The sequence below is a fragment of the Rhinopithecus bieti genome, unplaced genomic scaffold (genome assembly GCF_001698545.2).
Source record: "Rhinopithecus bieti isolate Rb0 unplaced genomic scaffold, ASM169854v2 scaffold_15676, whole genome shotgun sequence".
In the NCBI taxonomy this organism is placed as follows: Eukaryota; Metazoa; Chordata; class Mammalia; order Primates; family Cercopithecidae; genus Rhinopithecus; species Rhinopithecus bieti.
This window is the reverse complement of record NW_016809194.1, coordinates 2,697,945-2,721,033: the sequence shown is the minus strand read 5'-3', so window position 1 is coordinate 2,721,033 and position 23,089 is coordinate 2,697,945. Positions and strand designations below refer to the sequence as shown.

General features: G+C 45.8%; 1 protein-coding gene and 1 long non-coding RNA gene across 5 annotated transcripts in view; one reads left to right on the top strand and one right to left on the bottom strand.

Annotated features, from left to right (window-relative positions):
• Window positions 1-4,002, top strand: part of LOC108539894 (uncharacterized) — a 5,037-nt gene extending 1,035 nt beyond the window's left edge. The window contains exons 2-4 of the long non-coding RNA XR_001888518.1: window positions 2,626-2,813; window positions 2,919-3,042; window positions 3,266-4,002. This is a non-coding gene — a long non-coding RNA (uncharacterized LOC108539894). The remainder of the gene's footprint in view (window positions 1-2,625; window positions 2,814-2,918; window positions 3,043-3,265) is intronic.
• Window positions 4,003-7,536: 3,534 nt separating this feature from the next.
• The window catches only part of LOC108539893 (major histocompatibility complex class I-related gene protein), a 24,472-nt gene continuing 8,919 nt past the window's right edge, over window positions 7,537-23,089 (bottom strand). For 2 of the 4 annotated variants that reach the window (XM_017888835.1, XM_017888833.1), the window contains 4 exons: window positions 16,318-16,578; window positions 15,353-15,628; window positions 12,103-12,207; window positions 7,537-10,555 (listed from right to left, as the gene is read on the bottom strand). In XM_017888835.1, coding sequence (XP_017744324.1) covers window positions 10,515-10,555; window positions 12,103-12,207; window positions 15,353-15,628; window positions 16,318-16,432 — 537 coding nt within the window. In that variant the 5' untranslated portion in view covers window positions 16,433-16,578 and the 3' untranslated portion in view covers window positions 7,537-10,514. Of the gene's footprint in view, window positions 10,556-12,102; window positions 12,208-13,153; window positions 13,429-15,352; window positions 15,629-16,317; window positions 16,579-23,089 lie in introns of all 4 variants that reach the window. The other 2 variants (XR_001888517.1, XM_017888834.1) reach the window with 2 other exon arrangements.

Genomic DNA, 23,089 nt, shown 5'->3' with positions numbered 1-23,089 from the left:
TGGAAGAAAAAGATTTGGCTATGTTAATAGAGATTCTTTATGGATGCAAATTTCCCCTGACAAAGAACAGCTTTGCAGGCCCATTTCAAAATATGGCAAAGAAACATATTTTGAGGTTTAAAATGTATATATATTTAAATCAATATCATTAATATTTAAATTATATTAAAATTGACATATTTAAATTAATATTATTAATATTAAATATATTACATATTTTATATATATATATATTGTTTTGAGATGGAATCTCACTCTGTCACCCAGGCTAGAGTGCAGTGGCGCAATCTTGGCTCATTGCAACCTCTACTCCTGCCGGGTTCAAGTGATTCTCCTGCCTCAGCCTCCCGAGTAGCTGGGATTACAGGCACACACCACTATGCTCAGCTAATTTTTGTATTTTTAGTAGAGACGGGGTTTCACTATGTTGGCCAGGCTGGTCTTGAACTCCTGACCTCATTATCTGCCTGCCTCAGCCTCCCAAAGTGCTGGGATTACAGGCATGAGCCACCATGCCTGGCCAGGTTAAAATATTTTGATTTTCTTCTTTGTCTGGTAATGTTATGTCAAAGTCAAGTTGGAAAATAAATCATGATATGTAGGGTTAAATAAAACCATCTGATGATAATTTATGATCTGTAGGGCATGACTCCCCAGATCCCTTAGATAGGAATTTGGGCAAGATAAAAAAATCAGAGTTTAGTCCTCAATAGTTTTAAGTGGATGACACCTCACAGTTTTGGTTAGGCATTGATGGAGTGGGCCTACTGTGTGCAGATAGGACAGTGCCCTGGGAAGAGCACACACTATCTTGAGTCTGAATCATGCCTCTGCCACTTATTAACTATGTGACCTTGTCAAGAAATACAATTTATCTGAACTTCAACAAAATAATAATAATAATAATACCTGCTGCCGACGTTGTTATGAGGAATAGAAATAATATATGTGAAGTACCCAGTGCGTAGTAAGCACTCAATAAATGGTGGCTGTGATTATATGGGACATGGGGAGTAGTCCCTGGAGAATACGTAGAGGAAGACACATCCCAGATGCCACTTCCTGTGCAGTATGCTTGCACACACACATCTCATTTAATCCCCACGTTGACACTGGAAGACAGGTATTGACTAGCCCCAGTTTTTATAAATCTGAGGCTCAGAGAAGCTAAACAACTTAAGATCACCCTGATACTAAGTGAAGGATGTAGAATTCACATTGTGCCCTTAAGGGGTTTATAGTCCAGCCAGGGAGATAAGCCATGCAGAAACAGATAAATACCAACACAGAATAGCTAGGTGTCAGTTGAGTGGCAGAGCTGAAAAGCACTTAGGAGTTTAGTAAGGGAATTATTTATCTGAGGATAGGCTATCAGGAAGACAAAAGGAAACCAGAGGATTAGAAGTTCCTCTGTCTCGCTGAACATATCTGAGTTCCTTGCTGTCGCCATCGCAACTGGCTATGGGTCCTCTTAGCCTAGCCCAGTGGCTGCAGGGAAGGAGGCAGTGCTAGCCCTTCATCCTCCCCACATCCTTTGTTTCATGGCATGTTTATACTCAGGCCTTCCCATCTCACTTGAAAGCTTTATTCAACCTGTGTCTTCAGTATTACTATGAAAGCTCACTGTCAGAGCTGTATTTCTTTCTTTCTTTCTTTCTTTCTTTCTTTCTTTCTTTCTTTCTTTCTTTCTTTCTTTCTTTCTTTCTTTCTCTCTCTCTCTCTCTCTCTCTCTCTCTCTCTCTCTTTCTTTCTTTCTTTCTTTCTTTCTCTTTTTTGAGACAGAGTTTCGCTCTTTTCGCCCAGGCTGCAGTGCAATGGTGCAATCTTGGCTCACTGCAACCTCTGCCTCCCAGGTTCAAGTGATTCTCCTGCCTCACCCTCCCAAGTAGCTGGGATTATAGGCACCAGCAACCACACCCAGCTATTTTTTTTGTAATTTTAGTACAGACGGGGTTTCACCATGTTGCCCAGGCTGGTCTCAAACTCCTGACCTCAAGTGATCTGCCAGCCTCGGCCTCCCAAAGTGCTGGGATTACAGGTGTTAGCTACCACGCCCCCAGCCAGAGTTGTATTTCTTCTCTTAGCAGAAAACCCAGGGACTGTTTTATAGAAATACATTCTAGATTACAATCTCTAAAATTATTTTCTGTGATGTGAGCTTGATTTTTCTATAAGCATATGTCTGGGCCATTTTTGTACTTGCTAATTTTCAGAACATCACTGTGCTCTGTTGCCTACAAAGTCTGGCTCGTAGGAGCAGCAGTTCATTTTGTCAATATGCATATGTACTGAGTGCCTACTATGTGCCAGGCACTAAAGTGTCAGGCCTCATGGTGCATACATTTCATGAATGTTTGATTAACTAATGAAAGCCATAATAATTTGATTTAAATATCACTACTTGTGGCAGATTATTAATAAGAAACTGGGGTAAACAAACTCTGTGACTTGAATGAAAATATGGTGTATACCGTGTCACACAGAAAAAACGAATAATTCCTTGTGGTTGGGGACAGTCTTTAAAAATGTCATCATTAGGCCTAGAAACATGTCATCTTGTAGACTAATTTCAGTCTGTGAAGCTGTGCTAGTTTACAAATCTTTGAAATTTGATCTCAATTTCAGTTGCAAAGACCTAAATTGGATTAGAACAGCTTGCCTGTCTTCTTCAGGAATCCTCAGGGACCAGTGACCATTCAGTCTTTTAACAGTAAGGTGGACGGTAGCCCATGTGCTCAGCCTTGGTGGGTTACATCTGGTTTGGAAACTTCCTGTTGTGTGTAACACACAGACTGTGCATCCGTAGCTGTTTCGTGAGTAATATGCAGAGTCCATGTGTTGGGTATTTTAAAGTATGTGAGAGGGTTGTATTTCAGCAGCTGATGGGATGCCAAATGTTTGACTTTTTATTATTCCAGCCCTTCATATTTCCCCAGAATTGTCACCTTCTAGAGCATGTGTCTTCCCAGTGCATTCCAGGAATTCTCTATTTATGCCACCACGATGTTGCTTAGAAAACAACAGAGCTTTCAGTCAGTTCAGGTAACCTTAGAATCTGCGCTGATGCCTCAGAAAGGAAGAAAGGCCAGGACGGCTTCGGCTTGGGTGGCAGTCTTATTTCTCCCTTGGTTTCACTTCCTTTTCCATTCTGGTGGCTTCCCATTTCACCCCGTAGCCTCCTCTCAGAGGCTATTTGCCCCGTTCCCCCCTGTCCCTGGATTGTTCCCCCAGTTGTTCCCACTCTCTGGCCCATTTGTGTCCTCAGAAGTCTGGTTGCTGTCACTGCACCTGCCTCAGATCCAGTGTCACCTCACCAGGGCTTCAGCCAGCCTGGCCTTCCAGCTGCCACCCAGCAGCTCAGCTCAGCAACTCAGAACCTTCTGGCCCAGACCTTCGTACCCAACTCCTGCCCAGGGGCAAATGCAGAAGCCTCTGCTGGTGCAGCCAACATGGGAGTGGGGGCAAGGGGAAGAGGAAAAGCAATAGCTCAGGGTGTGGTAAGAGTGCTCAAGGTGCTTCTCAGCTCAGGGCATTGGTAAGAGTGGGTGGAATTTACATGTTAAGAACTTTCATTAACCAAATACCCAAATGGTGACAGTAAAGCAAATTCGGACTAATTATGTTTCTGGAAGGTTTCAGATATTTGGGCCCCCAAGATGGCTGAGAACTCATTTCTCAGCACCTCTTCTCGTAGCCTTCAAGAAAAACAGTGCCTCCTGTAAGAACCTCTGAATTCTATCTTTGTTTTTAATATATATGCATTGGATGGGGTGGGGGTATTAATGGAATGTTTCAGATCACTAATCTCACAGACAATGCAATGACAAGATAAAGTTTATTAGATAGAGAATGTTAATACAGCTGAAACCTTTGAAGAATTCAGACCAGTCCTCGGACCATTCATCCTGCGCACCTGGAATGTTATATGATCCTGAATCAGCTATTTCCCCTCTATGACTTCAGCTGTAAGATGACACTGTTCTTTTGTACCAGTACATGAAGACTAGCTAATTAAAATACTGTACTAGTTCATTCAAAAAGTATTTACTGAGTTGCTACTATGTACAAGGGATCATGCAAACAGACTGTGCAGTATTACACAAAATTTTAAAAATAGATTTCCATAAATAAACACCATGATAGGATTATGTAACATCTTTCAGGGAATTTTAACCGTTTGGATATACTGATATACTACACAGTGGTTCTGGCTCTACCAGTCTAAATGAATTGACTTGTTTTTCTTTCCACCATCACTCCTCCCTTTCAATTCAATTCATTCATTCTGGTGTGCAGCCTGTTTCTATTTATTTTCTATTGGTATGACCAGAAATGCCATGTAAGCTTGTGCCCTGCACAAGGATAGATACCCCATTGGGGAAAAAATGGGACCAAAATCCACTCTGTGTTCTGCTGGCCAACCTGGGTGACCTGGCCTGGGCTGCGTCCTCCCAGAAGAAGGGTTCATTTTTCCAGTTTGCACACGTGCTATTTGTGGGTAAGCTGAGGCCCTGCTCATGTCTTCGGTTGGTTCACAAACCAGAAACAGAATAAATGGCCAGAACTCAGTGTTGTAATCAAACTAGATTTATAATCAAGGCACGCTGAGTGGCATTATGGGTTTCATCCTGCTGCATGGCAAGGCGTTCATGCATGGGCTGTGCTCAGTGTCCTTTTTACTCAGTCGTGCTAGCCATGGGGAAGCAGAAGGGGAGCTTGTTGGAGAAGGCGGCCTCAGTGAGAGCCTTGGTGCATTTCCCTGAAGCCACAGTTTGGGACTTCTCCCTCAGCAGGGGTCCCCACAGTCTGAGTGTTTCCAGAAATCTTATATCCAGGGAACCCCAAATCTTCTGTCCGGACCCCGGGGTCTGAACTCATATTTAACTACTGAAAGGCATCAGGATCTCCCCTCTGGTTGAACTTGACCTTCTTACTGAGAACCACCCAGGCAGGCATCAGATGCCTCAGGCTCCAGAGGAGAAGCTGGTGGGCAAATAGATCAGGAGCAACTGCTTTCACCATCAGGGATGAAAGTTGAAGGCCAAGAACACTTCCTTGTCCTGTGGTGCAGGGGTTGGGATGGAGGGGCAGGTCTTATAAATGGAAGAGAACTAAGTGTTGGGATTTAAAGGCAGGACGTTTGCCCCCTGCCCCAAATGCCCCAAACCCTCCAAAATTCCACAGATTCCCTTGGCTTAACTCCTTTCACAGAGGTAAGCTAAGGTAGTCAGTCTCATAGTAGTTGCGGTGAATTCGTTTAATGATCTTGGTTTCTTAACTGCTAGATAATCCAGTGGAGCCAAAAAGTTTTGGTGGATTGAGGGAACCTAAGAGGTTGGGTAGAGATGTGTTAGGAGTTGAATTGTTTGCCCCCCCAAAATTCATGAAGTTGTAACCCCCAGTACCTCAGAATGTGGCCTTCTTTGGAAATAGGGTTGTTGCAGATGTAATTTGGGAAGGTGAGGTCATCCTGCAGTAGTAGGGTGGGCCCCTAATCCAGTATGACTGATGGCCTCATGAAAAAAGGAAATTTGGACACAAAGTCATTCATGCAGGAAGAACACCAAATGAAGACTAGAGTTATGCAACCAGAAGGCAAGGAACAACCAGAAGACAGGAGGGAAGCCTGGAACAGATCCTTTCCCAGTCCCTTTAGAGAGACCATAGTTCTGCCAACATTTCATTTTGAACTTCTGGCCTCCAGAACTGTGAGACAATACATTTCTGTTGTTCCAAGCCACCCAGTTTTTGTGGTACTTTTAAATGACTACCCTTGGAAACCAGTACAAGGTGGAACGGGGAGACGATGGAGAGCATGACATTGTGACATGTTGCATCTTTCCCAAAATGGCCACAATGATATCTCCCATCTACATGCTCTTCTTACAATGTAACTCTGACAATCATCCTATTGAGTGTTGGGTTCTATACATCCTCTTTTTGAACCTGAGCAGGATTTTATGACTTCCTTGAGCAATGAGAGTTATTACAAAAATGACACTTTGTGACTTCAAATATTAGATTATATAAATGCTATGTACTCTGTGATCTCTTGGGATACTCATTCTGAGGGAAGCTAGCTGCCATGTAAGCAGTGACTGCCCTGAGGCCACCATGTTGTGAGGAAGCCCAACTAACCCACACAGACAGATCATATGGAGACTTCCTGAGACTACATGGAGGAGATGTAGGATATGCCTGGCCACCACCCCTGGCTGCCCCATTTCTGTTCCAGCCACCACTTGCCTCCAACTCCATGAGAAGTCAGAACTGCCTACCCAAGCCATACCCAAATTCCTGACCCATAGAAACTATGAAAGAAAATAAAATGGGTATTATTTTAAACCAATAGGTTTTGGGTTTTGTTACACAGTCTGTGGGGTTTGGGGCAACCAGAAGCTAGAAGGACATTGGAGAAAGGGAGGCCAGAGTGAAAAGGAGGTGCAGAGATGTTACAGAGGCAGAAAAGGCTCAAAGATGGCAATTTCCAAAAAAGAGAGGTGAAGGCAGCTCAGGAAGGGCAGTGGAATCATCAACCTCTAAAAAGCACAATGCACTGAATGTCATGAAGCTACTGGGGGAAAAAAAAAAGGTGAAAAGGGCAATACAGTTAAGTGGGAAACACCTGGGCTGGGAGACACCTGTGCTCCTTCCTAGCTCTGCTGCCCACATCACACACATGGGCAAAGCCCCTGTCCTCCTTGGAGAACACTCTGTGAACTAATACATCGTGTGTGAGAAAATAGCAAACTCCAGAAAGCAGGTGCTAATAAGCGAGAATGTGTCCCCTTGCACCAATTCTGGGGTCATCAAGCACTCTACAGACTGTGATTTAGTTGTTCTTACGTAGATTTTCCTGCTGGAAGATGTACTGACCAGCTGAGACAAGTATCTGACCCACTTAGCAATTGTGTTTCTCACAGTAAATTAATACATTGGCACTCTACTTTATGTATCCATCTGATCACTTTGTGGGGGCACTAGACCTGTATATGTGAGGACAAAGACCCCAGACAGTGGTGATCAAAATAAGGTGTGACCGCTCTGTGCAACTCTGGCAGAAAATGATCAGCTGGCCTCCCTAGTGGACAACTGTTCCTCATAGCTACAAGTGCAAAAACATTTTCTCTCAGGTCAAAAAAAGAAGAGGAGAAACCAAGTCATTCCTCAGAAATAAGGAAAGGATCAGAACTCGGAAATCATGGGAGTAAGAAGAGAGAGGAAAGGAGGCCAGGCCCCTGATGGGAGAGCTCAGAAACCCTCAATGGAGTCTTGTTGGATTTTCACCCTGCTCTTTAAACTGCTTTCTCTCCCTTAAATGTACCACATCTTGGTCTACATGCACTTCAAAAACATCTGCCATTTAAATGTACCACATCTTTGTCTATATGCACATCAAAACAAACAAACAAAAAAACAAAACAGGTAATAAATATAGTGGAGTTAAAAAAAAAAAGGAACAGAGTTGAACAGGTTTCTCATCTAGTGTTCTTGATCCAAAATATTCAGTAAAGACAATTCAAAGCCAAAACATAATTGTGGTAATAGCACAGTTATTTGTTTTTAATGTTTATTTAGATCATGATATCAAATATTCCATAGGTTATGATTACTGAGCATCTGTACTCAACAATCATGAAGCAATGAAGCGATAACAGGGCTAAAATAATTAAGAACTAATAGAATCTTGAACCATCTACAGTAAAATGAAGGTTGTAACATTTTAGGTATTATTTATATATTTTATTTTTATTTTTTTAAGATGGAATTTTACTCTCTTTACCCAGGCTAGAGTGCAATGGTGCGATCTCAGCTCACAACAACCTCCGCCTCCCGGGTTCAAGTGATTCTTCTGCCTCAGACTCCCCAGTAGCTGGGATTACGGGCATGCACCACCATCCCCGGCTAATTTTGTATTTTTAGTAGAGACAGGGTTTCTCCATGTTGGTCAGGCTATTCTTGAACTCCTGACCTCAGGTGATCCACCCACCTTGGCCTCCCAAATTGCTGGGATTACAGGCATGAGCCACCATGCCTGGCAGTATTTTTTTTTTTAAATCATCTCTTTATATTATGATTCTTTGTATATTATAAAATCCCCCAGGAAGAAACATAAATGCTGCAAATGCATAACAGAATGTTTGGTCATCACATCCTTGTCCTTGCCTCCTCTTCTTCATCCATTTGGACATATTATGTGTTAGGTGTAGGGCAAGGCCTTGGGAACACAAAGAGGTTTTTGACTATCTGTGTCTTTGATGAGAGTATCCTGCAGTTGCAGAATCAAAAGGCATTTACACAGATACATCCTCACCTATGTCTTTGTGAATATGTACCTTTTCACTTTAAATGCCCATCCAAAAATATATTACATCCTAACTATTCTGATTGTAAGAAGAAGCCATTCCAGAAATAAACTTGCCTATATTCTCTTCACAGTGCAACACTGCTTAAAAGATGGCATGGAAATTGCCCATGGCAACCCTAAAAACAAAATAAACACAACTGTGCTTCTATGCAACTCAACAGGCACTGGAAAAGAGAGATGTACAGTGGTAGCTTCATATGTGGAATTAAATGGGACAGTGGAGCAAGGAAGAAGCCTGGCAGGTGAGCTCTTAGAGGCCTGACACACTGAGGGTATCTTTTTTTTTTTTTTGGAGACGAGTCTTGCTCTGTTGCCCAGGCTGGAGTGCAGTGGTGTGATCTCGGCTCACTGTAACCTCCGCCTTCTAGGTTCAAGTGATTCTCCTGCCTTAGCCTCCCGAGTAGCTGGGACTATGGGCACACGCCACCACGCCCGGATAATTTTTTGTATTTTAGTAGAGACAGGGTTTCCCCGTGTTGCCCAGGCTGGTCTTGAACTCCTGAGCTCAGGGAATCCGCCTGTCTCAGTCTCCCAAAGAGCTAGGATTATAGGCGTGAGCCACTGTGCCTGGGCTGAAGGTATCTTTATCTGAGGCTGTAATGCTTAAAGCCAAAGGTCAAATGTCACAGTCAAGGTCAAGGGAGAGCAGAGGTCAAACCTGAGGTGCAGGAGAAAAGCCACTTGTCAAAGTTGGGGTCACTGAAGTAAGCATTAGGCTCAGGTGCAGACTCAAAACGGGGTCAGAGAAGTGTGACCAAGGAATGTGTGACTGGCAGCCCCAGGGCAGGTAGCTCTACACGGCAGGGCAGGAGGTGAGTCAGGTGAGGCCTCAGGGATTGGGCAGAGTAAGAAACACTAAGGGGATGTTCATCCTCACCATGGGCTTCTATTGATTCCCAGTGCATATGTATGAAGACTAAGCCTATGCAGGAAGGCAAGTCATGCCCAGCTACCATGAGTCAGCATGGGAAAGGCAGAAATGAGAATTGAGCCTCTCCTGACACCAAACGTACTGCTGCTGCTGCTGCTGTTGTTGTTGTTGTTGTTATTATTATTTTGAGACATAGTCTCACTCTGTCGCCAGGCTGGAGTGCAGTGGCCCGATCTCAGCTCCCCCTCCCGGGTTCAAGCAATTCCCCTGCCTCAGCCTCCTGAGTAGCTGGGACTACAGGCACACAACACCATGCCCAGCTAATTTTCTGTATTTTAGTAGAGACAGGGTTTTACCATGTTGACCAGGATGGTCTCAATCTCCTGACCTTGTGATCTGCCCGCCTTGGCCTCTCAAAGTGTTGGGATTACAGGCGTGAGCCACTGCACCCAGCCATACCGTTATTTTTACACTAAAATAGTGCAGCTGGGTCCAGGTCTCTGTAGTTCCACTGGAAGTGATGGTATGTCTGATAATTATTTCTCTTAATTTCCCACAAAAGAAAAAAAGGGTGAGACTACCTCCATAGATCCAATTGGGCAGATTACCAAGATTCCAAGCTCCCAGGCAGGGTTGCTGTTAACAGCAGGGGACTCTGGCTTTCTCTCAGGCCAGAAAATGTATAATAATAATCAGTCCATTCCCAGGCCATTGTAGAAACCTGCTGGCTACTTTCATGGGGTGATCCAATCCTACCTGCAGGGTCACAGTCATGGTGCCCATGATATTCAAAGCTCTGGTACAATAATGTTCCCATGAAAGAAGATGAATGAGAAAGGCCATTTTATGAGGTATTGAGGTTCCCTTCACATGGTGTTCAAGTGGAGGCTGGAGGCTCAAGTCCAAGGCATTGCAGAAGACAGTTCCTGCTCTGGATGAAAAGATTCCTTCCTGCTCTGAGAATCTCCAACTAGTTGCAAATCATCATTGACAAACGGAATGTAGGGAAGTGTTGTGTCATCAGACAAGCTGTATTTAAAGTCAACTGTGATAAAACAGTCCATCAAAAGAGGCTGAAATCTGACAGTCTTTTTGGAGCCAAAGAACAAAGAACATTTTGTGGCTCCTATGTTGCTGCCATAAATGCTCAATCCCATTACCCTCATGTATGTTGTGGGTGTGGTCAGGAGCTTCAAGCACTGGGTTTGAGTCTATGGGGGACAGAGGAGAACATGGCTCCTACAGGAAGGAGAACTGGAAAAGAGGGATCTGCAATCATCGATCTGGTGTCGGAAGGTACATGGCTCCATTTTGCTCTGAAAAGAAAGAGGTTTTTAGTCAGATTACAAGAATGTTTCCTCACAGCTCAAAAATAAAGTATGCAGTGTTCAGCAAAATCTGAGAAACAGGCATCGACAGTTTTAGCCTGTTTTGTCAAGATTCTCTTAGTACTTGACAAACTTTAGCTCAAATTTGTAAACTCTGTAAGATAAAAAGCAGGAACTCACAGTCTGTATAATTATTGAGAGAGAGATGTCATTGTAAAAAAAATTTTGTTTGTTTCACTATCATGTACTGGATGAGGATTAATGCTGTACTTTACCTATAAAGAAAACATTAACAACCCATTAACTCTCTGAGCTGATTTTCTTTTCTTTTTCTTTCTTTTTTTTTTTTTGAGACGGAGTCTCGCTCTTGTTGCCCAGGCCGGAGTGCAACGGAGCGATCTTTGCTCACTGCAACTTCCGCCCCCTGGGTTCAAGTGATTCTCCTCTCAGCCTCCTGAGTAGCTGAGATTACAGGCATGTGCCACCACGCCCAGCTAATTTTTTTTAAAAAATATTTTCAATAGAGGCAGGGTTTCTCCATGTTGGCCAGGCTGATTTCAAACTCCTGACCTCAAGTGATCTGCCTGCCTCAGCCTCCCAAAGTGCTGGGATTACAAGTTGTGAGTCACCACGCCCAGCCTCTGAGCTGATTTTCTAGTAAAGGGGTTGGTTTTACTTTGATCTGACAACATGCTGTTGTACAGTTATCACCTGAATTGGAGTTGAGGTCTATGTCTATGAAGGCAAACCAACCTTCTGGTCCACTTTGGGTTCAAAGCATAGTCTCATCAGTACTGTCCTGTGATCAATTTGAGCAATTAGTGAAGCCAGAGGCAGGAGATAACCTTACCAGGCTCTGTTGTAAGCTCTATGACAACATGGATCCTGTCTGTCTTGTTCATTGTCATATCCCAGCAACCAGTACAGTGCCTGGAGCACAGTAGGTCAATAATGTATACTTATTGAATGAATTTATGTTATTCCACATTATCAAGAGCCTATATATCTCCTACTTCTCCTCCTCTTTTCCTTACTCTAAGTCCCATTCTCTGAAGGTATCTACTCTTACACATTTAACATTTTGAAAAATGAATTTACAAGGAAAAGGACTTTCATATGCTTGGGATGAAAGAATGGTGGTCAAAATGGGAAAACTGACTAAAGTCTTGAAACAAAGGGCACTGCCTCAGAAGTCAATAGTAATTAATAATAAAAACATGGTTTGGAAAAAGACAAATCAGGATCCCCATATCTTCTCTGACCCAACTTCTAGGGGGCAGTTCCCCTGGACAGATGTTGTACTATTTTGTTGATGTCAGACATCACCTATGAAAAGAGACCACTCTCCCTGCAAGCTTTATCCATGCTTTGTGTCCCCTACATGGTGGGAGGGTTGTCCCGGATACTTCTGTGATTCCAGCCTGAGAGCCAAGCCATTTCTGAATGGAGCATGGAGCAGCAGGTGCAGAAAATAAAACTCTGGAGAGACGCAGGAGAGTCTGCAGTCCCCTGGGTCCCTTCCATGTGCCTCTCACCTCGGGGCCTTCTTCTCCAGACTAGAACACCAACTCCAGCCAGCACAATGACAAGGATAATGGACCCAGAGACAGCTTTCATTACGAGAGGGATAGTTTCTGATTCTGAAAGCAAGCAAATAAGAAAAAATTCACAAGTCCCTTCTGTGTTAACTTTCTGGGACTTTTGTCCCTGTGATCATCAGGAAACCCAACACCATTTTCCTTACTGTTGCTTCTCACTCATCAATCTGACTACTAATGGAATATGTGCTTGCGCTTTCTTGTGTTAATTTTTTTTTTTTTTTTTTTGAGACAGGGTCTCACTCCGTCGTCCAGGTGGAAGTGCAGTAGTGCCATTATAGCTCACTGCAGCCTCGACCTCCTGGGCTCAAGCGATCCTCCCACCTTAGCCTCCTGAGTAGCTGGGACTACAGGTGCATGCCATCATGCCCAGGAGTGAGCCACTGTGCCTGGATTGTGTTTGATTTTTTTTTTTTTTTTTTTTTTTGAGATGGAGTCTCGCTCCCTTCGCACAGGCTGGAGTACAGTAGTGCAATCTCGGCTCACTGCAATCTCCACCTCCCAGGTTCAAGCAATTCTCCTGCCTCAGCCTCCTGAGTAGCTGGGATTACAGGTGTGCACCACCACGCCTGATTAATTTTTATATTTTTAGTAAAGATGGGGTTTCACCATGTTGGCCAGGCTGGTCTCAAACTCCTGACCTAAAGTGATCCACCTGCCTCAGCCTCCCAAAGTGCTGGGATCACAGGTGTGAGCCACTGCGCCCGTTCGTGTTTAATTTTTAAATCTTTAATTTGTAATGTGGTAAACAGCAATAGATATAACCCACATCAACAAAAGCTCTTTGGGGTCCTCAATAATTTTTTTAATAGTGTGAAGGCATCCTGGTTCCAAAAAGTGTGAGAACCACTTATTTAAAAGACCCATTCTAAGGCACACTGGGTGAGGCAGTGATCTATCCTCCCCTCCCCTCCCTGGCAGGGAGCATGGCTTCCTGCTCACCCCTTTCTCTAGGCTCTCCCCAGACAGCCACCATCCCCGTCCTTACCCTGGGGGACCTGAAGAACCATATGGACACTGCAGTGCTCCACATGGCAGGAGTAAAGGTTGCTGCTCTTAGGATCAAGCTCAACTGATGCCCACGTCTGATAGGTTCCATCCCCACTGGGAAGAATGTCTCCATAATCCACTTCTTGGACAATTTCTTCCCCGTTTTTCATCCATGTCATGTAAATTTCTGGGGGGTAAAAGCCATGAGCTTTGCAGAAGAGAGTTGTAACCCCTGGGAAAGTTTCTTTGCGATTCACTCTGACCAGTGGGGCTCTAGGAAAAGAAGCTAAAGTTAAATCAAAGTGCCTTATGTACTAAGCGTATAATATTAGAACTTGGCAACTGGCTTTCCTAATTTTTCTTTATTGCAGAAAACTTCTAAAGCTAAGAATGACCCAGAACTCAGGTTCATCAACAACAAACTTATTTATGTGTACCTGCCACAATAGCAAGGCGATAGGTAGTGAAGAATGTAGAGTTGGGCCAGGCTCCATCCTCTAAGGGGGGAAAGTCATACAGCTTTGACTGTTTGGAAAGTGTGCTGGGGTTGTTTACTAGTAACCTTTGAAATACCTTTATGTGTCAAGGAAAACTGACCCACAAAACGTGTGACTGTTCCCTATAAGTCAGTCAGTAATGGACTGGAGATTAGAACTCCTTCTTCTCAGCTCTGTGTTTAGTGCACATAAATAACACAGCCATCCCTACTCAGTTTTGGCTCCGAATTGCCTTGTGTACTTGGGCTGGCATTTTGATGACTGCCATCAGGCACAAACATATGTAGTAGATCGTGCCATGGTTGTGCCTTCAAAGAAACTGATATCATAGAAGGGCTCCAGCAGTGACACCAAAGAAGTATCCACGTTCTTTGCTTCCTGGTGACTACTCTGTTAATTTTCCGTACAGTCCTGTCCTTAATGTTTCTTGCTGAAATTGGGTCATGCAGCCATACTGAGACCAAAGACACTATCTGCGGGGACTGCTTCCCGCTCATCTCTGACTTGCCTCCTGACTCCCTTATCATCGGCCAATCCAATACAGAGAAGAGCCTTTACTCCAACAATGCTTTCCTTGTCTCTTTACCAAGGCATGATATTTGGTAGCAGAAGAAGGCTTTCCAACATTAAAAGTAAAATAAATGCTACTAGGAGGGACTGTGCATTTTGACAGGGCCTGTAAGAAATGAATCCAATATCCTTTTCTAGGAGTGCTTTTTCTTTTTCTGTTTGTTTGTTTTTTTAGGAATGTGTTTTGACCAAAAGCTTGAAAATCCATTAGGACACTGAATGTAGATAGAAGCCGGGAGAGGGGAGCTTCCCATACTCTTCCCACACACATTTTGTCTAGGAGTTTCCTGGAGTGTCATACAGACATGATTAATTTTGAATAACAAGATCATACATGAAGAGTTCTGTATGAACTAAAAGTTGACCAACTGAATCACATCTTCAAGGTATAAGAGGAACTCTTTGCTGAAAGGAATCTTATCATTAGTACTTTTTTTTTTTTTAAATAGCGTCTTGCTCTGTGACCTACGCTGATCATGATCATGGCTCACTGCAGCCTTGACCTTCCAGGCTCAAGAGATCCTCCCACCTCAGCCTCCTGAGTATCTGGGACTACAGGCATGTGCCCCATGCTCAGCCTTTTTTTTTTTTTTTTTAATAGAGATTGGGTCTCACAATGTTACCCAGGCCAGTCTTAAACTCCTGGCCTCAAGCAATCCTCCTGCCTCAGCCTCCCAAAGTGCTAGGATTATAGCATGAGCCACCATGCCCAACCTCATTAATCCTTTAGTAAAGCAGAGACCCTCTGTTTGTCTTGGTAAATCCAGATTTTTACTCCTACTGGTGGTGTGTGAGCCCTTTGTTAACTAAACAGTTTGTAAGACTTGCTCTATCGCCTAAAGAATTTCCCAGCTTATCATTGATGGAAGAATTTGCCTCAATAGACCCCCCAAAACAAGGTGCCCTTGGAGGTATTCCACTCTGTCAAGACAAGGGGAACTGTCAAATCTTGTCAAGATGCTGCTCAAAGTAACCAGGGAAAGTTCTCATGGGGGCTCTAGCCAATATCACAATAGGCCAACTCAAGAGATGGCTTTCAGGATACAGTGGATATAACCTAGATTAAAATAGTTACGTATGGAAACAGTTGTTCAGGCAATGTGGGAATGAGGCCTTCTCTTTCTCTTTACCTGTTCTTTGTAGGGTGTCGTTCCCATACTCCAGGAATCTCTTTAACCAGGCAATACATTCTTTTTCCAGCCAATTCTTTTGATATTGCAACTCATGCTGATTGGCCTCCCATGCCCGCTTGACGGTGTGAGCCACATTATCTACAGCCAGCCAGGAGAGGCTGTCTTTATTGAAGATCAGGAAATCCTGCCCGTCATATGCATACTGCAGAAATCCTGTGGTGCTTCCATCCTCCAGCAGCTCACAGCCAATCATTCTCTGGTAAGTGTGAGACCCTGGAACACACATGCAAGCCCAGAGGGGTCCACACAGGGACAGAGGTGGACTCTCAAGTGCTGGGAGTGGGGGCATGGCTGGAAGCATCCTCTGGTCTACAGTATGTCACCCTCCAGGCCTGCCGTGGCATCACTGAGTCCCCAGGAGGTCCCTCTTATGGAAGCCCACCTGACAGCAGGTATCTGTGAAGTACATTCTGCCTGTCAAAGGAGTGTGCTAATTCCCACCTTGGGGAATTATCCTGTAATGGGAATGACTGATAAGCTTTGCGGCTATTCTGAGTGCAGTGAAGGAGGGAGAGAGATAGAGGAGCCAGAAATACCCCTGGGAAAGTTACTGTCATTACGCATAAGCAAGTCACTAGGCCTGGCTACCAGGAAGTGAGATACAGAATGGGCAAATTTAGAATGGGAAAGGAGATGCATATCAGAAGCCTGAGTGGAAATGGGATGTGGATATGGATACAGAGATGGGGAAGAGTGGGTGGGACAAATGACAGACTGCTCCTGGCGGAGAGAGGGACAGTTCAGAAGATGCACAGGCAGATGGGAGTCCCTAAACTCCACCAACTGGATTTCCCAGGTTTTGCCAAAAGCCACAGCAGGTGCAATTCAGCATCCACTCATTGGAGGTCAGCCCAGGGCCCTCTGAGGGGTGGGGGAGGCGTCCATCTCTGCCACATGCACACCTGAGTGATTGTAGTACCTCTGCAGGCGCTTCAGTTCCACCTTGAATGTCTGCTGCCAGCCCCTCAGCAGCTGAGTATACCTCTCCCAGTGATCAGGCGCGAGGTTCTCTGCCATCCACGGGGCCCGCGGCTCCTTCTGCCGAGTGACACTGTCATATGTGGTGATAGGCTGCGAGTCCACATACCCAACTGAAATAAATTCAGGGACCCCACGGCCAGGATCCGAAACGCCCAGGCGAAAATATCTCAGAGAGTGCGTCCCTGGGAAGGAGGCAAAGAAGGAAGACACGTAGGGTCCCAGACTCTCCAGATCCTTCAACTGCATTCATTTAGCCCCACACGAGTGCTCCCTACTCAGCTGTACCCAGGCCTCCAGGCCCCAGCTGCCGTTTCCGCTTACAGAACCACAGAACCCAGGAACCAGGGCCTGGACAAGACTAGAGCTCCAGCCCAGTGACTTGGAGCCTTTCTTGTTCAGGTTTGCAAATGCAGGATGGAATTTTATAGGTAATCTCAACTTGTAGACAAAATACAGAGTGCTGCTCTGGTTGTAGGGGAAGGGGGAAGAACACTTACTGGGGATACAGGGGGAGCTGTCCCTGCAGGAGCCCTCGAGAACTCTGAAGGCTTGAAAACCCTGATCACGCAGACCTCTTCTTTTACCGAAGAAGCCTCTGGTGAACAAATGAGGACCCCCCACTCCACCTGTGTGTGTGCACATGTGGGCGTATACACACAGGCACACAAACACATGCATGCATACACCAGGTCATTCAGAAATAGAACTCTCCTATGGACTCTGGGTTCCTGAGAACGTTTTATTTTTATTTATTTATTTATTTTGAGACGGAGTCTTGCTCTGTCGCTCAGGCTGGAGTGCAATGGCACGATCTCTGCTCACTGCAACCTCCGCCTCCTGGGTTCAAGTGATTATCCTGCTTCAGCCTCCCAGGTAGCTGAGATTACAGGCACATACCACCACGCCTGGCTAATTTTTTGTAGTTTTAGTAGAGACGGTGTTTCATCATGTTGGCCAGGCTGGTCTCGAACTCCTGACCTCATGATCCGCCAACCTCGGCCTCCCAAAGTGCTGGGATTATAGGCATGAGCCACCGTGCCCAGCTGAAATTTATTTACTTAATTTAATTTATTTATGTTTTTGAGACGGAGTCTTGCTCTGTCACCCCGGCTGGAGTGAAGTGGTGCAGTCTCAGCTCACTGCAACCTCTGCCTACCGGGTTGAAGCAATTCTCTGCCCCAGCCTCCAGAGTAGCTGGGATAACAGGCACTCACCACCATGCCCAGCTAATTTTTTTGTATTTTTAATAGAGACGGGGTTTCAACATCTTGGCCAGGCTGGTCTTGAACTCCTGACCTCGTGATCCACCCACCTCGGCCTCCCAAAGTGCTGGGATTACAAGCGTGAGCCTCCACGCCTGGCCTATTTATTTTATTTAGTTTTTATTTATTTTTTATTTTTTTGAGACAGAATCTCACTCTGTCGCCCAGGCTGGAGTGCAGTGGTGTGATCTCGGCTCACTACAACCTCTGCCTCCCAGGTTCAAGTGATTCTCCTGCCTCAGCCTCCTGAGTAGCTGGGACTACAGTCATGTGCCACCATGCCCAGCTAATTTTGTATATTTTAAAGTAGAGATGGGGTTTCACCATATTGACCAGGCTGGTCTCAAACTCCTGACCTCGTGATCCGCCCTCCTTGGCCTCCCAAAGTGCTGGGATTACAGGTGTGAGCCACCGCGCCCAGCCTATTTATTTATTTGAGACAGAGTCTCACTCTGTATCCCAGGTTGGAGTGCAGTGGCGTGATCTTGGCTCACTGCAACCTCTGCCTCCTGGGTTCAAGTGTTTCTCCTGTCTCAGCCTACTGAGTAGCTGGGATTACAGGTACGCACCACCATGTCCAGCTAATTTTTGTAGTTTTAGTAAAAACGGGGTTTACCATGTTGGTCAGGCTGGTCTCGAACTCCTGACCCCATGATCTGCCCACCTCGGCCTCCCAAAGTGCTGGGATTACAGGCGTGAACCACTGTGGCCAGCCGAATTTTTTTTTTTTTTTTTTTTTTAAGCACAGTGCTTTTCCTATTATGTCAAACCACCTCCGTTAACCATTTTCTCATTCTTTTCCACTTTTCTTCTTACTAGTTACAAGGATTGTAATAAGGGTTAAAAAGTAAACCAAAGGCCGGGCGTGGTGGCTCAAGCCTGTAATCCCAGCACTTTGGGAGGCCGAGACGGGCGGATCATGAGGTCAGGAGATCGAGACCATCCTGGCTAACACCGTGAAACCCCGTCTCTACTAAAAANTTTTTTTTTTTTTTTTTTTTTAAGCACAGTGCTTTTCCTATTATGTCAAACCACCTCCGTTAACCATTTTCTCATTCTTTTTCCACTTTTTCTTCTTACTAGTTACAAGGATTGTAATAAGGGTTAAAAAGTAAACCAAAGGCCGGGCGTGGTGGCTCAAGCCTGTAATCCCAGCACTTTGGGAGGCCGAGACGGGCGGATCATGAGGTCAGGAGATCGAGACCATCCTGGCTAACACCGTGAAACCCCGTCTCTACTAAAAAATACAAAAAACTAGCCGGGCGACGTGGCGGGCGCCTGTAGTCCCAGCTACTCGGGAGGCTGAGGCAGGAGAATGGCATAAACCCGGGAGGCAGAGCTTGCAGTGAGCTGAGATCTGGCCACTGCACTCCAGCCTGAGACTCCATCTCAAAAAAAAAAAAAAAAAGTAAACCAAAATGAAACAAAACCGCTTGGCCCTCTCTGCTGCTGCCACACCGAACTTCTCTCAGCTTGTCCGAGAAGCTTAGGGCCTGACAAAGTGGTTTCAAGGTAGCATTATGGGTGGTGTTATGGGATCCAAGCTAGTGTGGGCCTTCAGGAGAGACTTCCAGAGAAGGTGATGTCTTAGGGAGGTCTCAGGGACAGGTAGGAGGTGACTAGGCAGAGGGGCTGGGAGGGGATACAGGAGGGAGGTCAGGGGGAGCAGGGCAGAGACCACATGTGCAAGCAGGAGGCACGAGAAGGCAGGGCGTGCATGGGAACCAGATGGCCTGGGAAGGCTGGAGCACAGTGTCAGGCGTCATGGGGAGAGGCAATGCCTGGGAGGTGGAGCCCAAGCTAAGAAAGCTAAGCACCCTATGCCACGCACGAAAGCTGGCAAATAGAAAGCATGCAGCCGCAATGGCTTTCTTCCCCTACTCTGCCTGCTGGTGTCTGCAGATGCCCATGTCCAAGCCTTTTGTCCCGTTATCTCCTGCTATTCTAACCCATCTAAATCCTTCCCAGTCCTCAAAACCCATCTCCAAAAACATTTCCGGATCATCCCTAAAATTTCATGGCTGAGTCGAAATGACAGATGGAGGCTCACATACCAGAGATCCAGATATTTAAAAGGAATAAATCAATCTAACAAACTGTGAAATATGTTCTATCCCCCCACCTTGAGAGACTGCCCTTTGTATGGCTTTGAAGGCCAAGTTCAAATTAAAAAATCTCACGCTGTGTGAAATTCTGGGCCTGAATGGGGCAGCACAGAGAAAGCTGGTTTCTCCCTCCAGTCCCCAGCCCTCAGCCTGTGACTCATCTCTTCTTCTTCCCGTTTCTTGCTCCTTCCAGCACTGCCAAGGGCCTCCCACAATTAAACACCTCTACTTTTTTATTCAGGCTCAGGCCACAAACTGCCTCTTGTCTGAACTTGTCCTGGGCTTAAGTGATCCTCCCACCTCTTGGCCACCCCAAGGGCCTAGCAGGGCCCTCAAGGGCAGCCAGTCCACCCTTAGGAGGATGGGCCAAGTGAGAGTTTGTTGTGTAAACCTCATCAGCTCTGAGTTAGCTGAGTGGGGAACTCCAGGTTCCTGGGTGCCTGGAGTCTGGTCTAGAGTGGAGGGGCCCAGACACAGGGTGACCACCTCCCCTTAGCCTCATGCATTCCTCGCTCTGTGGGGAGGGATGTGGGTAGTAGAGGGCCAGAGTGGGGCTCTCTGAATGTGGGGCCATATCCGCGGGCTTCTCTTGCCTGTGTCTAACAGCTGTACTACACAACACTTCCCCAAAGTCTTTCCAGATTGCTCAACCTGCTGCTGCCATCACCTTTAGGACCTCCCCTACATTCGGATCTTCTAACACGGCCCTTGCCACTATAGAGAATCTTGCAAGGGTGAATACCACTTAATGATATTCATTCCTTCCTCCTCATTTATAAGCACATAGTTAAGAAAAAAGATCAGGCCGGGCACAGTGGCTCATGCCTGTAATCGCAGCATTTTGGGAGGCTGAGGCGGGCGGATCACGAGGTCAGGAGATCGAGACCATCCTGGCTAACACGGTGAAACCCCGTCTCTACTAAAAATACAAAAAAATTAGTCGGGCGTTGTGGCGGGTGCCTGTAGTCCCAACTACTCAGGAGGCTGAGGCAGGAGAATGGCGTGAACCCGGGAGGCAGAGCTTGCAGTGAGCCAAGATCGTGCCACTGCACTCTAGCCAGGGCAACAGAGACAGACTCCGTCTCAAAAAAAAGAAAAAAGATCAGACGACAACAACAACAACAAAAATCAGCTCACAAAATAGTTGGGTTAGCTTCTGTGCAAGCAAGTTGGTTTATATTTTTCTTCTCTCTAAAACTGCTTATGAAATAACCCATAATGTGCAGGTTATCTTTTAGAATTGACCACCCCAAGGCCAGGGTACCCTTACCTTGCCTACTAAGAGAAACAGGAGGCCCTGAGAGGTGTCTCCCAGAGCAACTGATTGTACTAGTTATTGTATGTGCGTGCGTGTGTGTGTGTGTGTGTGTGTGAGAGAGAGACGGGGTTTTGCGCTGTTGCCCAAGCTGGAGTGCAGCGGCATGATCACAGCTCACTGGAGCCTTGAATTCCTGGGCTGAAATGGTCCTCTCACCTCAGCCTCCTGGGTAGCTGGGACTACAAGCACATGTCACCACTTCTTTTTAATAGAGATAGGGTCTATGTTGCCCAGGCTGGTCTCAAATTCCTGGCCTTAAGTGATCCTCCCACTTTGGCCTCCCAAAGTGCTGGGATTAGAGACGTGAGCCACCACGCCCAGCAATTGATTGCACCTGTTCTGTAAAATCATTGTTAGCACTTCTTTCTCCCTATTCCTGGAGCTGGGGTGTAGCAGTTTGGTAGGGTTCAGAGTAAGTATCCCCGCCCCATGGGCTCCTCCCTTGCAGGTGTTATCCTGCATGTCAGCTACAATACTGAACGGGATGGAGGCTGGCCTCCCACAGGCTGGGGCAGCATAAGGTCCCAATGTCCCTCTGTATTGCTTTGACCTTTTACTTCCCTCTTCCCTTCCTGTGGTTGGTAGGGGCTTGGGTTGGGAGGGAAGACAGTGGAAGCCTCTGGGGTGGTCATGAGAGCCTTTTCATAAAAGTGTTGGTTCTTATGCAAACAAGAACCAGAGATTGCATCAGAGCATGAGTTCTGTCGTAAAACCAATAGCTACCAGATTCTGCCTTCTGTTTCCCTCTGCTTACTACCTTCTATCTGCTTCTCAATCTTAAAGCACTTAAGAACAGGGACTTAGCTTTTTTCCTTTGTATTTCCTGCAAAGCTTAGCACAGGGAGCTTGGTACATGTTAGTAGCTTGGTAAATATTTGGTGAATTAAATTGTTGGTGAAACACTTTATTTCTGTGGTTTGGAATAATGAAATATGCTGAAATGAATATGCATCTATTTAACCTGGATCTTTTTTGAGATATAGTCTCGCTCTGTCGCCCAGGCTGGAGTGCAGTGGCATGATCTTGGCTCACTGCAACCTCTGCCTCCCTGGTTCAAGCAATTTTCCCTGCCCCAGCCTCCCAAGTAGCTGGGATTACAGGCGCCCACCATCATGCCTGGTTAATTTTTGTATTTTTTTAGTATAGACGGGGTTTCGCCATGTTGGTCAGGCTGGTCTTGAACTCCTGACCTCAGGTGATCTACCTGCCTTGGTCTCCCAAAGTGCTGGGATTACATGTGCGAGCCACTGCACCCAGCCTAAAAGTATATACACACACACACACACACACACACACACACACACACACACGTATATATATATGTTTTGTTTTGTTTTGAGACGGAGTCTCGCTCTGTCGCGCAGGCTGGAGTGCAGTGGCACAATCTCGGCTCACTGAAACTTCCACCTCCCAGGTTCATGCCATTCTCCTGCCTCAGCCTCCCGAATAGCTGGGACTACAGGCGCCTGCCACTACACTCGGCTAATTTTTTTGTATTTTTGGTAGAGACAGGGTTTCACTGTGTTAACCAGGATGGTCTCGATCTCCTGACCTCATGATCCACCCGCCTAGGCCTCCCAAAGTGCTGGGATTACAGGCGTGAGCCACTGTGCCCAGCCCCTAAAAAATATTTTTGATTTGGCTGGGCGCGGTGGCTCAAACCGTAATCCCAGCAATTTCAGAGGCTGAGGCAGGCAGATCACCTGAGGTCGGGAGTTCAAGACCAGCCTGACCAACATGCAGAAACCCCGTCTCCACCAAAAATACAAAATTAGCTGGGTGTGGTGGCTCATGGAGGTGAGGCAGGAGAATCGCTTGAACCTGGGAGGCAGAGGTTGCGGTGAGCCGAGATCGTGCCACTGCACTCCAGCCTGGGCAACAAGAGCAAAATTTTTTTTTTCCATCTCAAAAAAAAAAAAAATTATTTTTGACTCAAGGGAAGGCTGGTGAATGGAGAGTCGAACTGCAATCTGGGATCTGCAAAAGGTACTATATATATACTATATAT